The 15,278-nt window shown below is 30.0% G+C and overlaps 2 protein-coding genes across 4 annotated transcripts in view; one reads left to right on the plus strand and one right to left on the minus strand.

Moving 5' to 3' along the window:
- Window positions 1–13,824, plus strand: LOC114125351 (acetylcholine receptor subunit alpha-L1). The gene is made up of 8 exons (XM_027988964.2): window positions 1–668; window positions 3,517–3,561; window positions 3,616–3,725; window positions 3,814–3,994; window positions 7,206–7,666; window positions 8,277–8,438; window positions 9,443–9,755; window positions 11,527–13,824. Exons 1-8 carry the CDS (start codon window positions 381–383, stop codon window positions 11,719–11,721), a joined length of 1,755 nt encoding a protein of 584 aa, XP_027844765.1. The 5' UTR covers window positions 1–380; the 3' UTR covers window positions 11,722–13,824.
- LOC114125362 (glucose dehydrogenase [FAD, quinone]-like) overlaps window positions 13,720–15,278 on the minus strand; it is a 19,438-nt gene continuing 17,879 nt past the window's right edge. For all 3 annotated transcript variants that reach the window (XM_027988977.2, XM_050198930.1, XM_050198926.1), the window contains exon 3: window positions 13,720–15,261. In XM_027988977.2, coding sequence (XP_027844778.2) covers window positions 14,803–15,261 — 459 coding nt within the window. In that variant the 3' untranslated portion in view covers window positions 13,720–14,802. The remainder of the gene's footprint in view (window positions 15,262–15,278) is intronic.

Raw genomic sequence — 15,278 nt, forward strand, 5'->3', positions numbered from 1 at the left:
AAAAGTCTTCCGGTCGGGGAAAACGATTACGGATTTAATGACACGCTCACGCGCGCACGCGGGCTCGCGCGCAGCTGAAAAATAATGATAAAGACGTCGTGTCGTACGCGACTCCGTCGGCGGCCGACCTGCACCGCTCGCGAGTCTGACGCGCCCGCCCCCGTCGCGGAGAGGTCTCGAAGGGCGTGCGCGCGGCGGCTTATAGATCGGCGGGCCGGAGCGCTCCTCGCCGTCAGCTCCGCTCGGCGCGCCCGGCGCGGTCTCTCGTCGTCACACTGTGTGCAGTACGCACAGCATCCGCGACCCGACGAGCCGTCGTCCACCAGCGGCGAGGACGATTATCTCTATCGATTCAGTCGACCGCCGCCGAGGTAAACGCGATGCCGTCGATCGACCCCTACGCTGGCGACGGCGACGACTGTCACAACAACAACAATAACAGCGTCAAAAAGTTCCGGGCACGACGCCGCCGCCGGGGTTGCGCTCAGCTGACGTCGTCGCTGCCGCTGCTGTTGCTGTCGGCCGTCGGGTGTCTGTGCAACCCGGACGCCAAACGACTGTACGACGATCTGCTCAGCAACTACAACCGTCTCATCCGACCGGTCAGCAACAACACCGACACCGTCCTGGTCAAGTTGGGCCTCAGGCTGTCGCAGCTCATCGAGTTGGTACGCCGTACACAATTACCCACTCACCCCTCCCCGCGGATCTCGGCCGCGGGTCGGATCGTTGCCGCTGTACGCCACCGCGGGCTTAAAATCTCAGTGGCCACGGCGATATATTCGCACACTTACCCCCGTAGTAGAGTCGTAGTAAAGATAAGTAGATAGTGGTTGTCGTTATGTAATAGAGGGTAGTATTTTAGAAGTAGTAGTAGTAGTAGTAATAATAGTATTAGAAGTAGTATACCGCGGGTTATCGAGTGGATCTAACCCCGATCGTACGACACTTAGATACTTGAGTGCAGTTTATACAGTAGTGTACTTATTACCTGTGGCGACCGGTTGCGTGATGGCTGGAACAGCGTTATCGTCAAAGAAGGTGATCTCGATAAACTTGGCATTTTGGCGTTGTATAAAAAAATTCGATTTTAATGATAAAAATATATTTCATACAATTTTGACAACGGGGCTAAATATTAATTAGACCTACGATATTAAGTTATTTGTAAATCGTCACTAGACGCTTTCTCAGTCGTCCACGCGTGCTTCAACTAAATTCCATTAAATCCGCTAATACTAGTCTATTAATAATAGATGATTGCTAGCTGGGCATTCTTTACACGTGATAACTGACTTCTTAAAGAGTAGCATTGTGATTAAAAAAATTAAATCAAAAGTAGTATTCGCTGAATAAAAGTATAGAACCTAAATTAAAGATTCCCACACACTACAGCAGTGGCGGTAAAATTCTTTAATATTGTGTCCGGACTAATTTTAACGCTACCGCCACCGCTACCACTACCGCTGCAGTGTGTGGGTGCCTTTATCCATATCGAGCGTCATAATATTATTGATATATGTATGAATTTAAGTTGAAATTGTGTAGGGTTGATATTAAAACTATTTATACAACCGAAAATAATAGAATAAATAAACTTCGTATGATGTTAAAAAAAATAAAATAAATCACTCGTATACGTGCGCATACTGTCTACGCCCAAATTGGACTCGCCACATACTTTTATTAGTCAAGCATAATGGACGTGCGTGTACATCTTATTATCGTAAGGCTTCGGTCGCCACCGTCGTCATTCGGACTTGTAACCAGACACTATAAACGATATGTTTCAGCGTAAAAATCAACCACACTGATTTATTCATATTCAATAAGTACGCTTTAACCACGTCAATGTTGACAATGACGATTTAAGTATACAGAGTGATTATTTTGAAAGTAAACGAAATACATAAAATACGTTTTTTTTATTATTTTTGTTTTTACATTAATGATTGAAGTAAATTAAAGACTAGGCTGTTGACAAAAAAAAAAAATAATTTTACATATTTTATATGTATATAAATTATATATTTAATTTATTTATAATTCTATATTTTTAAACGACCACGACATCTCGTATTTTAAATTTTGTATTCCAGAGCAAAATATTTTTCTGATAGTGTCCTTACATAAAAATCGAACTTAGAATTAGTGGTTAAAATGTTACTTTAGATGAGTGTATTAGTGGACCAACATTTTTACGGATACCGAGTGTGCACCACTCCATTCAACGACACACCTATGCAATAACATTATAGTAGAAGCATATTAACACCGTAGGTATACTTAGAAACCATACGAAATTACATTATATTATGCAAACAATATGTGTGTATTTTCGATTATAATAAAACATAAATCGTGACGTCGGATGAAAGTTACGTGCCTACATAATATTATAAGATTCTTTTATACACTTAAACCAATGATTTTAGTATACTTATTAACTATTATTACATGGGAGATATTATCACAGTGGTCCATCAAGGATATTGAATGTTTAGTTTATGAAACGTTTATATTATGCATGATATATCTAACTTAATAGATTTATAAAGCATACTTATATTAGAAACTACAAATGAAACGTATACAAAATAATATTGAATCTCGTCAGCCATGTTTAGGGTTGGAATAATATCCATGAATATAACGATTGCACAATGTATTAAGATGATATTACATACCAAAATACAAAGTATGTACATACATTGTATTTATATATTCTCGTCAATTTTTTAGTCAATAAAATAGTAAATCGATGTTTACTTGTTGACACTACATCTTATATTTAGTTTAGTTGTATACAAATCTGTTATGAAACTTGTCTTATAATTTTATCAACTCTTAAAACATTTAAAAGTGAAGACTGGGCACTGTTAGTTCATTAATTATACATGTAATGACAAAAATAATATGACATTTGATATCCATAGTATTCCAATAAAGCAATAAGTATTATTATTCTTTTAATAAATATTATTTTAGCTAGAAAATGAAGTAAATTTCTATGATAAGTATTTTGATACTTACTGGTAACTTTTTAAACCACTATTATAATTGGCGATATGATTGAACTCTCACACGCAAATTCATTTAATAAACAGTTAACATCATAATAATATGAATGATATTTTTTTGATGAATAAACATTTAACGCACATGTAATCATAATACTATAAATAATTTATAGCAATCATCAAACTAAAACTCATCTGTGTCGTTTCAATAATTAGAAATTAGTTTTTATAAACGAATAACTATTATTGCAAATTTAATTACAGTTGACAATTTAAATTAAAGCATTAAAATAAATATGTTTAATTATTATGGTTTATAGTATTTTAAGTTAATATAATATAATACATATAGTAAAAAAAATATATTACCTATATTATGTTTCAATCTTAACGGGAAATTTTATATACAAATCATAGGAAAACATATTATTATTTTAACAAAAACAGATATGAAAACTCTATAATATCATGCTAATTGACGTTTTTTTTGTTTCAGAATCTCAAGGATCAAATTTTAACGACGAACGTATGGTTGGAACACGTAAGTGATTTTTAATATTTCAAGTAGAAAGCATATTTAATAAATTGAATTTAGGAATGGGCGGATCACAAATTTATATGGGAACCACTAGAATATGGAGGTGTCAAAGAGCTTTACGTGCCATCTGAACATATTTGGTTGCCGGATATCGTTCTTTATAATAAGTAGGTTATCTAATAGTTAAATATATTATTTAACTCGATTTGAATTTTATTTAAATTAAAATATTATTTTGTTGTATTTATATATCAGTGCTGATGGCGAGTATGTGGTCACTACTATGACAAAAGCAGTGCTTCATTACTCAGGTAAAGTAATGTGGACACCACCAGCCATCTTCAAATCATCGTGTGAAATCGATGTTCGCTATTTTCCATTTGATCAACAAACATGTTTTATGAAATTTGGCTCCTGGTCATATGATGGAAACCAGGTAAATACTAAATTTTTCTACGAGATAAATAAAAATCTGTAAGATAAATAAAAAAAGAATATATTTTGATATTGTGGTCAGTTTTTTAAAATATATAATATTTATATACAAGGGGCATACCAACTTCTATAATTCTGACAATTTAAATACTGTTTTCATACAATTTAATCTAATTTTTTATCGAAATATAGTAAATTAGTAAAGTTAAAAACTAAAAATATTTATTAGATTTGTGCCGATTGCTGACAAATATATTATTTACTATTTAAATGCATACAATTCAGTATTTTTAAATATGTATTTATAATTTGTTCTCATAAACTAGGAACTATATATTAAAATTATATCATATAACGTCATAAAAAAAAGTGTAAACTGCATAAGTCAGAACACATAACACATTTTCTAACTTAAGATTTATAAAACTTATTGACTTAATAATAGTTAGGTAAGATTAGGTTTTGTTTTTGAATGGGGTAGGTAAGTAGTACTTTTTTTTTTTTTGTTTATCGCACATTTATTTTACAATCTGTAAGATAAAATATTTATAATAAGTAAATGTAACGAATAGGTTAGAAAAATGTTAGAAGAATACACTATTAATATTTTTTAAAATTCATTAATATATTAATGGAACTTCGTGGCATATTAATTGGCCGTAGCCATATTCCTCCAAAAATGAGATACCGTTTTCCTCCACTGTCCATTTTCCTCCAATAAATAAAATAATAAAATCGTCATTCGTAATAAGAATGTTAAATTAAAAATAAAAGAACAAATAAAATATTTAAAGTATAATTTAATAATACACCGTACGCGCTAAACTTGGTAGGTGGCTAAAAAGAGAACTAATATAATAAAAAAGTATGCACGTCGATAAAAATGCATCAATCATTAAATAAAATAATAAATTAGTTAAAATGTGATCCTAACCATACTCTATTTTTATAATATGGAACGCAACACTAAAACATTTATTAAAATATTGGAAGAAAAGAGATATTATTTTAGTCAAAAATAATTTGGAGGAAAATGGAAACAAACCTTTTTTTTTTTTTTGGAGGAAAATAGACAGTAGAGAAAAACGGTATCTTATTTTTGGAGGAACATGATCCCACCCACATATTTGTGTATTTAGTCAATTAAAAATTCTCGGAACTATTTTTGATTTAGTTGACCATCTTGGGGTCACTTGGGATAGTCAGGGCAAATACATAGTTAAAAAATAAGAATGGTGGAGGTTATAATAAAGTAATTTGTTATTGCAACAGTTTCAATAAATTGAGAAGTGCTTTTTCAGAGTTTGATTTGAGGCATAAAAGGGTGTTCTAGCAATTTAATAGAGACATTTTGTTTCAATTTTACGTACGTTCGTAAGTATTAGGTTTGAAACCAAGAGTTGTTTTCATGTACAGATATTGGCTTTAAAATAAGTTTGTAAGGGAAAGTTTAATTTTTCAATTTCGTAAGATTATATACTAAATAATATATAGTATATTATTATATTATATAATATATTATAATATACGAGTACATAAAAATATTTATATAATTTATTTTTTTACAAGCCTTGATACTCCAAATTTTGTAATACTCTTTTATAGTACAATCATTCAATATTTATTAAAATTATCATGTCAATATAAACAAAGATTATGAATAATGAATATACATATATGTTTATAGATCCATTATTTTGAACATCTTGTTATAATTGTGGGTTAGGATAAAATACCCGATTTAATTATTTACGAAATTTAGGTTCAATGTATGACCTTTAAAAATAATTACCTTGAACGTTGTTTTGAATTCTTAAAGATTTTCATCAAAATAGGAATTCTTGAAGAATACTACCATTAGTACCATTATTTTATTCTTACTGAGATGTCAAATTTATTTGGATAAGTACACTATTTATCGGAATTTCGCATTTTATTATACCCTTGATCAAGGATGTTAATTAGTCGAGTTATTTATTTGAATAGTTCAGAATTTGTCTATCAACTTATGTCAGTATTTAATACTACGATAGTGTACAATAATATGAAATTATGTTTAACCTAGGACTAAAATATACAAATAAAAAAGAAAGTTAAAATACTATTTTGTTAGTTATTGTTTGTTTATGCATCAATAACAAAATAATGGAATTTTATCATTTTTTTTAACGATTTGTTCAATCATAATGACAATGGTATTAATACAATAATATGTTAAACATTTATAAAATTATAGTAATAAAACATCGAATGATGTATTTGTAATATTCACATCATTATATCAATCTACATTTTTTATTATATAAAAACGATGTGTATAACTTTGATACTTTGAATATAGCCAAACTAATAAGAATATACCATTTAATAAATTATTCTAATGTGTTATGTTGTAATAGTTGTAATCGACCTTAACTTAAAATTACCAAAGATTAGTAAATTGTACCCCTAGGCTGATTACTACCCTCCTCCCCATATTATAAAATATAATATTATGACCTTGATATTGACGTATACATCCTAATTGGAATATTGTGATGATACGACTGCTTTTAATATGGCAATGATTTTTTTATTATAATAAGTTACAATTACTTTTTAAATACATTACCTTTCGATTTGTTATCTTCATCTGTTATGCTTGAAAACCGTGAAGCAAATTTTATCCTCCAGACTAATAACAATTATATCAAGGTCAATGTTGAAATTATAAATTATTGTGTTTCTTGTATGATAAAAGATTAAGATAGGATTAATTAAGATAATTGAATTATTTTGATTTAATTATTTATATTAAGATTTTTTTGATTTCCCAAATTTACGAAATTACGTCTGTATTATTTTTTGAATATTTTCACCTCTTATTGTAAAATCAACATAACGGAATAAATTAATGTCACAAATTATACTGCATTACTACTAGTTGTTCTATAATAGAAATAAATCTTATAATGGTTTGGTTCACTCCAATATTTAACCACATGCTGCATTTGGTCCTACAACAAGTTGAAGTTGCGTTATGCCTAATGTCCTTGATGGAGATAATAAATAATAATAAATAATTAACGCATACCCATCCCCTTTGCAGGCAGAGAAGATTACAAATTTTAGTAAACCGTTTCCGTATAATTTATAGAACTCGTAGTAATGCGATAAACTATATTAACTATTTTTTGAGATCGATTTGTTGACAATTTCGTTACGATCTATAGATAAACCTCAAGCACATCGGCCAGCTGGTTGGAACTAACAAAGTAGACGTGGGCATCGATCTATCCGCGTACTACCCAAGCGTGGAATGGGACATTCTCGGTGTGCCGGCAGAGAGACACGAAAAGTACTACTCTTGTTGCGCCGAACCTTACATCGACATATTCTTCAATATAACTCTGAGGCGGAGGACTCTGTTCTACACCGTCAACTTGATTGTGCCCTGCGTGGGTATATCTTACCTGTCAGTGCTAGTGTTCTATTTACCCGCCGATTCCAAGGAGAAGATTTCACTGTGCATCACGATCCTCCTCTCCCAAACCATGTTTTTCTTGCTCATATCCGAAATCATTCCGTCGACGTCACTGTCGTTGCCACTGCTTGGCAAATACCTATTATTCACTATGCTTTTAGTTGCTTTGTGCGTAGTCGTAACCATAATCATCATCAATATACATTACAGGTAAGCAAAAATAAGCATAATATTACAATTGCTTTTGTACTTGGTACTCTGATCAGACAATCCAGCACTATAGCCAATATATTTCAATACTTAAACTTTACTCATAAACATTTTATTTTTACAATCCTATTAGAATAGTTTGAGAGCATAACTGAAAATTACTTTATATATTTTGTAATGTGTGGAGAGAGGCTGATAAATGGTTATACATTTAGTGAAATGATAAAAAAGTGTATTTTTGGGAATCTGTAGTATTTTAATAATATATATAATATATATGTAGGTATAATATAACGCATAACGAAAAATATATTTTTTTTTTTACATTTTTTAATAAAAAACATAGACAATTTTATAAAACCACTGGTATCAGTTCTAGAAATAAATTATAATTGCATATTAAAACACCAAAACAGCAAAACTAAACAAATTTCTCATTATTTTGGTATTATTACTCTTTTATAACAATTTTATTTAAGTAACATTTTTATAATTTATAGTTGCCTATAATAAATTTTTCACCATAAAAATATAACACTTAAATCATTACAAAAACACTTACTTTTAATTAAATTACATGTTGTATATAACACTCTAATTTTGACTTCAGGCAACCGAGTACGCACAAAATACCTTCATGGATGAGGACGGTGTTCATCAGAGCACTGCCGAAAATGTTACTCATGAGAGTACCCGAACAGCTTTTGGCAGATTCAGCACTGAAACAGAAACATATGAAGACTTGCAAAAAATTAAACCTTAATTTGGCCAGGTATGAGTATGCGTTACCCTGTTCCGACAGCCGTGACAGGGTTTGATATAACAGTACATACAAAATAATGATTTTGTAATATCAAACAAAATCGTTATTTTTATCAATATTTATGTTTAAATAATAAGACAAATGACATTTTTACAAGTGGTACCCACACAATTTTCGATCTACTTCTCCGTTGGTTTAATTTTTATCCGAATAATGAAATTGAGATTATCGTGAAAATATAATAACAACAATTTTGACAAGTCGTTGTTATAAAAAGTTTATTAAAAGTGCTGTTCTATATTTAACCGTAGGCCTAAAATATGTAAATATATTGACCTTGTATTAAATTTTCTAATTTTTTTTATCCACATTTAAAAAAATTACTTAGAAAAATCAAAAATTGTATTAGTCTGTAAATAGCTCAAAATAATTCAGGATATTTTGAAAATTTAACTTTGCATAGATAACGCTAATATAAAAATTTGGTGAAAATTTCAGTATAAAAAAATTAATTTTATCGAAAATTGGTTTTTCGTAAAAATTTCCGTTTTCCCCATTTTTTTTTTTAAAAAAAACTGTTGGAAACTTCTTACTTTTGATCTCTATTATAATGCACCAAGGGTATTCATTTTTCCATCGAAAACCACTCTTGAAGTCTTCGATTGAAGCATTATTTCGACAAGTCATGACGTACACAGATCCAAAAAAAAAAAAAAACATAAACACACCATTGTAAAAGCAATACGCATTTCTCACTCCGTTCAGAATCTAATAAACAAGTTGTACAAAACGAGTGTGGGTGGTAGATGAAGTAGATAATAGGTATCGTTTTCGACGGAAAACAATGAAATCGAAAATATTTTTCATATGATTTTCCGCAAGTAGAAACGGTATTTTGTTTGGGTTTTTTTTTTTTTGTTTATTTTGTTGGTGGAAACCACTCGTCTGGCCGGTCGGACGGCGTAGACTGCGGTGCGCCGTCTGATCGATATTTTCGTCTGTTCTCCGCACAGGTTAAACGCGGCCAGCGTGGGAGCTACGTTGAACGTTCCTCCGGCGCCCGCCGGTTCACCGCCCGCCGGCCACCGTTCGCCCACCGAATCGCTGTGCCGGTTCGCGGGGGCCACCGGGCGAACCGGTTGCAACGGGACGGCCGCGGCCGGGGCGGCCAGCCGGCTGATGCACGTGGCCGTGTCGTCCATCGACGACGCGCTCAACGATGTGCCGGCCGCCATCAGGAAGAAGTATCCGTTCGAGCTGGAGAAAGCAATCCACAACGTCAAGTTCATACAGCACCACTTGCAGCGCCAGGACGAATACAACACGGTAACCTAACTATATATTATACAGTGGCATTGCCGTCGTAGAGTCGCGATGTAAAATGTATTCGTGTCAGGGTATAAGCCTTAACGAAGGATATTATAACAATATAAGTTATCTGTTCGGGGAAGGATTACTATTCCTTATAGATGAGTATTACGTATTTACCGTATACGGGTGGTCGAGTATACTTGTGTACGCACGAGATGTTTTTATCGATACGAATTACATGAGTTTGAATTAAAAATCTAAAAATAATTATTGATTTTATTTTACTCGGCACTTTACGGAGATAGTTGTATACTTGAGTTCGCTCTCGTCGATGATGACCTCTCGAACCCTGACTGCGGTGTGTTATTTTAATAACAAATTTAATAACTTGCACTGAATCAAAGAGTGTTGATTGTGTGTATATTTAGTCACGGTTAAAATTATATTATAGTGTCTGTACTTAGTATATAATTCGTATACAGTTTTAATAAACGCCTTCAAACAAATCATTTCTTTTTAATATTTTTAAGTTATTTTAGTGTAAGTAACCCATTAAAAATCTTAGAGAAAAAATATCGAGTCCATAAAATATCTACATAGTTATATATATATTATATTGTCTTAAAATAGTTCAATATCCATATAAATGCACGAAAAAATATTTTTATTTTTATAGTCAACCGAAATAATAATAATTTAATACACAACTGATATATCAAACACTCAAAAATTATATCCTCTTAAATTTTTGTAACAGGTGATTTAACTATAAGACTATTTAGAAATCATAAAAAACGATTTTACATGAATACGTTTTATCTATGCTGCACATGGGTCTATTAATGAAAAAAAAATTACGCTAATATCCTTTCAGTTGGCATGTTACTAAGTGACTTATAAAAAATAAAAACATACATTAGATTGTTGTTAGTATATAACGTTTTCTACCTCTGCTCAGATTGTACAAACCAGTGTAAGATTAATACTAAAATGAGAAATACAAGAGTATTTCAATGTTTATTACACTATACAAGGCACATAGTTGTACAAAATTCAATTTAACGCATATTGAAATAATATGTTAATATAATATATATTACTTTACTGATGTCCTGGTTGTAATACATGAGTCGTATAAGACAAAACGAAATTATCTTTAAGCACACGTTTGTGTATTAGACCAATAAACTATTATTATAAATTGGGTGTAGCTACCAAAAATAATTATACCTATATGGTGGGACTTTGTGATAATATAAAGATGAAATACGCTTCAAGGGTATAACATAATACATATACATTGCAAAATAATGTATCGTATAATATATGGTGTTTTATTCCTATTATTAAAACATTGCTACACTCGTAATAAAATTTAATCAATAAACTTAAACTGTATTAAATGTGGCTGTTTTTTAATAATAATATATTTCCGAAATATTATGATTTTATATTAATTTAATTTTCGTTATTGAAGATACCTAAGCAAATTTTGAAAAATAGACTTGTATACTTGTTCTAAACAAATTGTTTACCTAAGAGAAATACTCTTCATTACTTATTATTTAATAAACAATATTCAATAACTATAAAATATATTTTAAGATGCTATGGAAATATATTTATTTTTATTTTTTTTTTTTTGGAGGGAAGGGGTGGCTTAGCCGCTCAGAGCTACCATTTAGTTGCACTTATGATCAAAACATCTAGTTAAACTTTAATGAGATATGCTCAATATTTAGGTTTATTTTAAATGTTTAAATACCAATTCGTTACCAATTTACAGGAAGATCAAGACTGGGGTTTCGTCGCTATGGTGCTTGATCGGTTATTTTTATGGATATTCACGGTTGCCTCCATTATGGGTACAATTCTTATCCTGTGTGAAGCACCGGCGCTCTACGACGACACGAAGCCAATTGATCGGGACCTGTCATTCATCGCTAAAAAACAATTTTCTCCAATGTCTGATATGGAATAGTTCGTATGGCAATAGATTTTAATTTTCATATGCAAGTGAAAATTATTATGATATAAAAGACAGCGTTGGACTATCTCGATGTTAAACGGTTATTAATAACTTTAATGAGTCGTTAAATGCAACATTATTGTTAAAATGTCTAAGAAGTTTCAGATTATGAATTTTTTACTGTTAAAATATATTTTGCACCAATTTAAGTTGTCAGTAAAAGTATATTATAATGAATGATGTTTAAAAATAAAACATTAAACGCTTTTTAATAGCGCAGAACTAAAAATGTATACAACGTTACATTTAGATAAACCAACTCATTAATTTTTTTAATTTTAAATTCAATCTCACATTTTCATATTGATTTTGTTATCTATTTTTTAAAACATTTGTAGAAATAATAGATAATTCGTTTATTTAAATAAATATTATACACTGACAGATTAAAAAAAAATATTACCATGTTATTGTTGTATATAAAATAAAATACAATCGTTGTAAGTATTAAATAATGTACACGCTGTATACAACAAGAAATTGTTGTTTCTAAGTAATCATATTATGCAAAACACAAAATAATACAATAATACTTCTTGTGAATATGATATAGGTAGACAGATATAGCTGTAATATTTATGTGCACTATCCACAAACAATTTATATAACAGGTTTTATGCAGATTTTATTGTTTCATTTTTCCGTACAAATCAAGCTTACATTTTAAACGGTACCTTCGATAAAAATTAAAAACGTTAAATATTTATAAAATTATAAATCACTGCTTAAATTCTATAACGTGGAATTTAATTTATAAATTTTTCACTAAACGTACAGCAATATTTTCACAATAAAATACATCGGTTTAAGCGACCTCAATAAATATTACAATTTTACACTCGTAATAAATATGTGTTAATAAAAAAAAAAGAATTTTCTAAAATATTAACATGGGTTTCTGATATTTTTATTTTTTTTTATTTTATTGGCTACTAATTTCAAGTCCAAATTACATCTTCTTCCGTTTTCATTTTTTTAAATTTATATCAAAAACACACACATCTTGGAAAGGATAACTATTTATTTATAAATGGTTCCCCATTCCCCACTATTTTGGATTAAAAAGCATGAAACTTGTGCAATTTGTATTTTAATATAACTTTGATGTACCCACTTATTTTAATAATTTAATTTCTTTTTACACAAACTTGTATACAGAATTAAAACGCAGATATCCTCATTAAGAGGTTTCAAAAAAGTATTGATTTAAAGACATAATTTACGTACAAGTTTGACCCAAATTTGTACAACATTGAGCTATTATAGTGATTATAAATATTTTAAGACCCTCTTATACGAGAGCAACGTTTTTGTTATTATTATTATTATTATTATTTAGAACGAAATACATCTGAACGTACTTTTAATGTCGAAATTATAAATTTATAATATGAATAAAAAAAAAGTAAAAAGTACGTTTCGCATAATAGTATTATTACAATGACAAGCTTGTATTGACGCGTAATTCGACCTAATATAACGATATCAACGATAGCAACGGCCAGATATCTATTTAAAAATAAAATATTATTATTGATACTATAAATGTTATGATTAATTCACAAAATTGTATAATCATTAATAATTATATAGTGTGTACTATCATGACTATAACATGTATAGTAATATAGGATGCTACTAGTTGAAATAGGTAAAACTATGGTAATTGTGTATGTTGTTCGTTCGATGGATTTGCATATTAAAATATACAGCACTGGGTTAATGATAATCAATTGAAATCAGTGTTTTAAAAAAAAGGATACATCACAACCGTTTTTCATATGATTTTATGCTCACGAACAGATCTGACCTTCAAACTAGTTTCACATAATGTAGTATCAACTAAATTTTAAGTCATATTAAAATATATTTTAAAAACGTCTACAAGATCTATACAGTTAAAACAGTTTATTCTATATAGTTTTTTTTTTGCAGAGTAGGTCATATGGCAAAAAGATACTCTATAGGTCAGTAAGACTTATAGAACACGTTCGTTAACCCCTATATTATTGTTGTAGGTAGGCGTCGCTTTTTCCTTATTTTTTTTTTTAAAAAGAAATTACCGTTGTCGGAATCCAGTATTCAGTACTGGTTTTTAAAATGATACACGTTTTACCATCGTTCAATGAATATATATTCTCAATGAATTGCCTTACAATTACTCAGATGCTACGAAATAAAATAAACAATTTTTTTTATTATAAAAGTATCATAATTTAAATTTTCATTAGTAGTTAATAATGATTCTAAATATACAATATATTATTATAATTTATTCAAGTCCTGATTAATATGTCAGTCTAATAAATGTTATTAAGCACTTTCTAACACAATAATGCCAATGTCACTTGTCAAACTATTTAGAATCTAAATATGCATAATTATTATATACAAATATTTTTTAAAGATCTATTGACTATTTATATTATAATATTGTATTATACAAATTTAACATTATACTGTGTCTTATCTTAGTAACAATTCATATTATGTTAAAATTTAAGAAATATGATGTTTGGATTGTTAATTAAAATTTATTTTAAGAACTTTTATTATGCTCAACAATTATAATATAAATGTACAATACATCATGTTTATAAACAAAGTGACATTTTTAATATTTAATTATTTTTTTTTTTTTTTGTTTGTGGAAAATCGACCGCATGAAAATAAACACATCATAATATGTTTGGTAATCGCTATTTAAAATATATTTATAGTATAAATCATCAAATATTATATAGATACATACTATAATATAAAATAGAGGTATAATATTCAAAAGTGTTACAATTAACTTTTAATACTTCATTTCAATAATTGCATATAATACAGTAAAATAAAATACATTACACACTATGATTTCTATTATTGATCAAACGAGTAATACGAATTTACACGTTTGCCAATAATAATATAATATTCTAATAACAGTAATAACATTACACAATCGATTTCAAGATAGGTAACCTGAAATTAGTTTAAGTCTTTTTATTTAATTACTTATTAATAATACTTATTGTACTATAAATTTTAATTTGTTGGTCTTAGCCAAGTCGATTTGACTAAATCAGCTCCTTTCTCGCCGATCATGTAGGCTGGTGCAACAGTGTGACCACCAGTAATCGTCGGCATGATTGAACAGTCGATAACTCTCAACTTAGAGACACCGTAAACCATGAGTTGAGGGTTGACCACTGCGTTTCGGTCGGACGATGGTCCCATCTTTGCAGTACCGCTCTGATGATGCATCTGCATAGTCAGTCTTTTTACACAACATTCCCAGTATTTATCTGTACCATAACTTAGGTGTCTACATCCTGGCATTGTTCGCACACTTAAAGTAGATCCCAATTTTTGAAAAGCTGGTGTTTTGTTAAGTTCTATAACCATTTTTATTCCTTCTACTATACGCAATACATCAATAGGATTATCGAAAAAATTAGCTCTTATTAAGGGTTTTGAATATGGGTTAGCATTTCTTAGTCGAACCTGTAACCATAAAAAAA

Source organism: Aphis gossypii, chromosome 1 (genome assembly GCF_020184175.1).
Source record: "Aphis gossypii isolate Hap1 chromosome 1, ASM2018417v2, whole genome shotgun sequence".
NCBI lineage: Eukaryota > Metazoa > Arthropoda > Insecta > Hemiptera > Aphididae > Aphis > Aphis gossypii.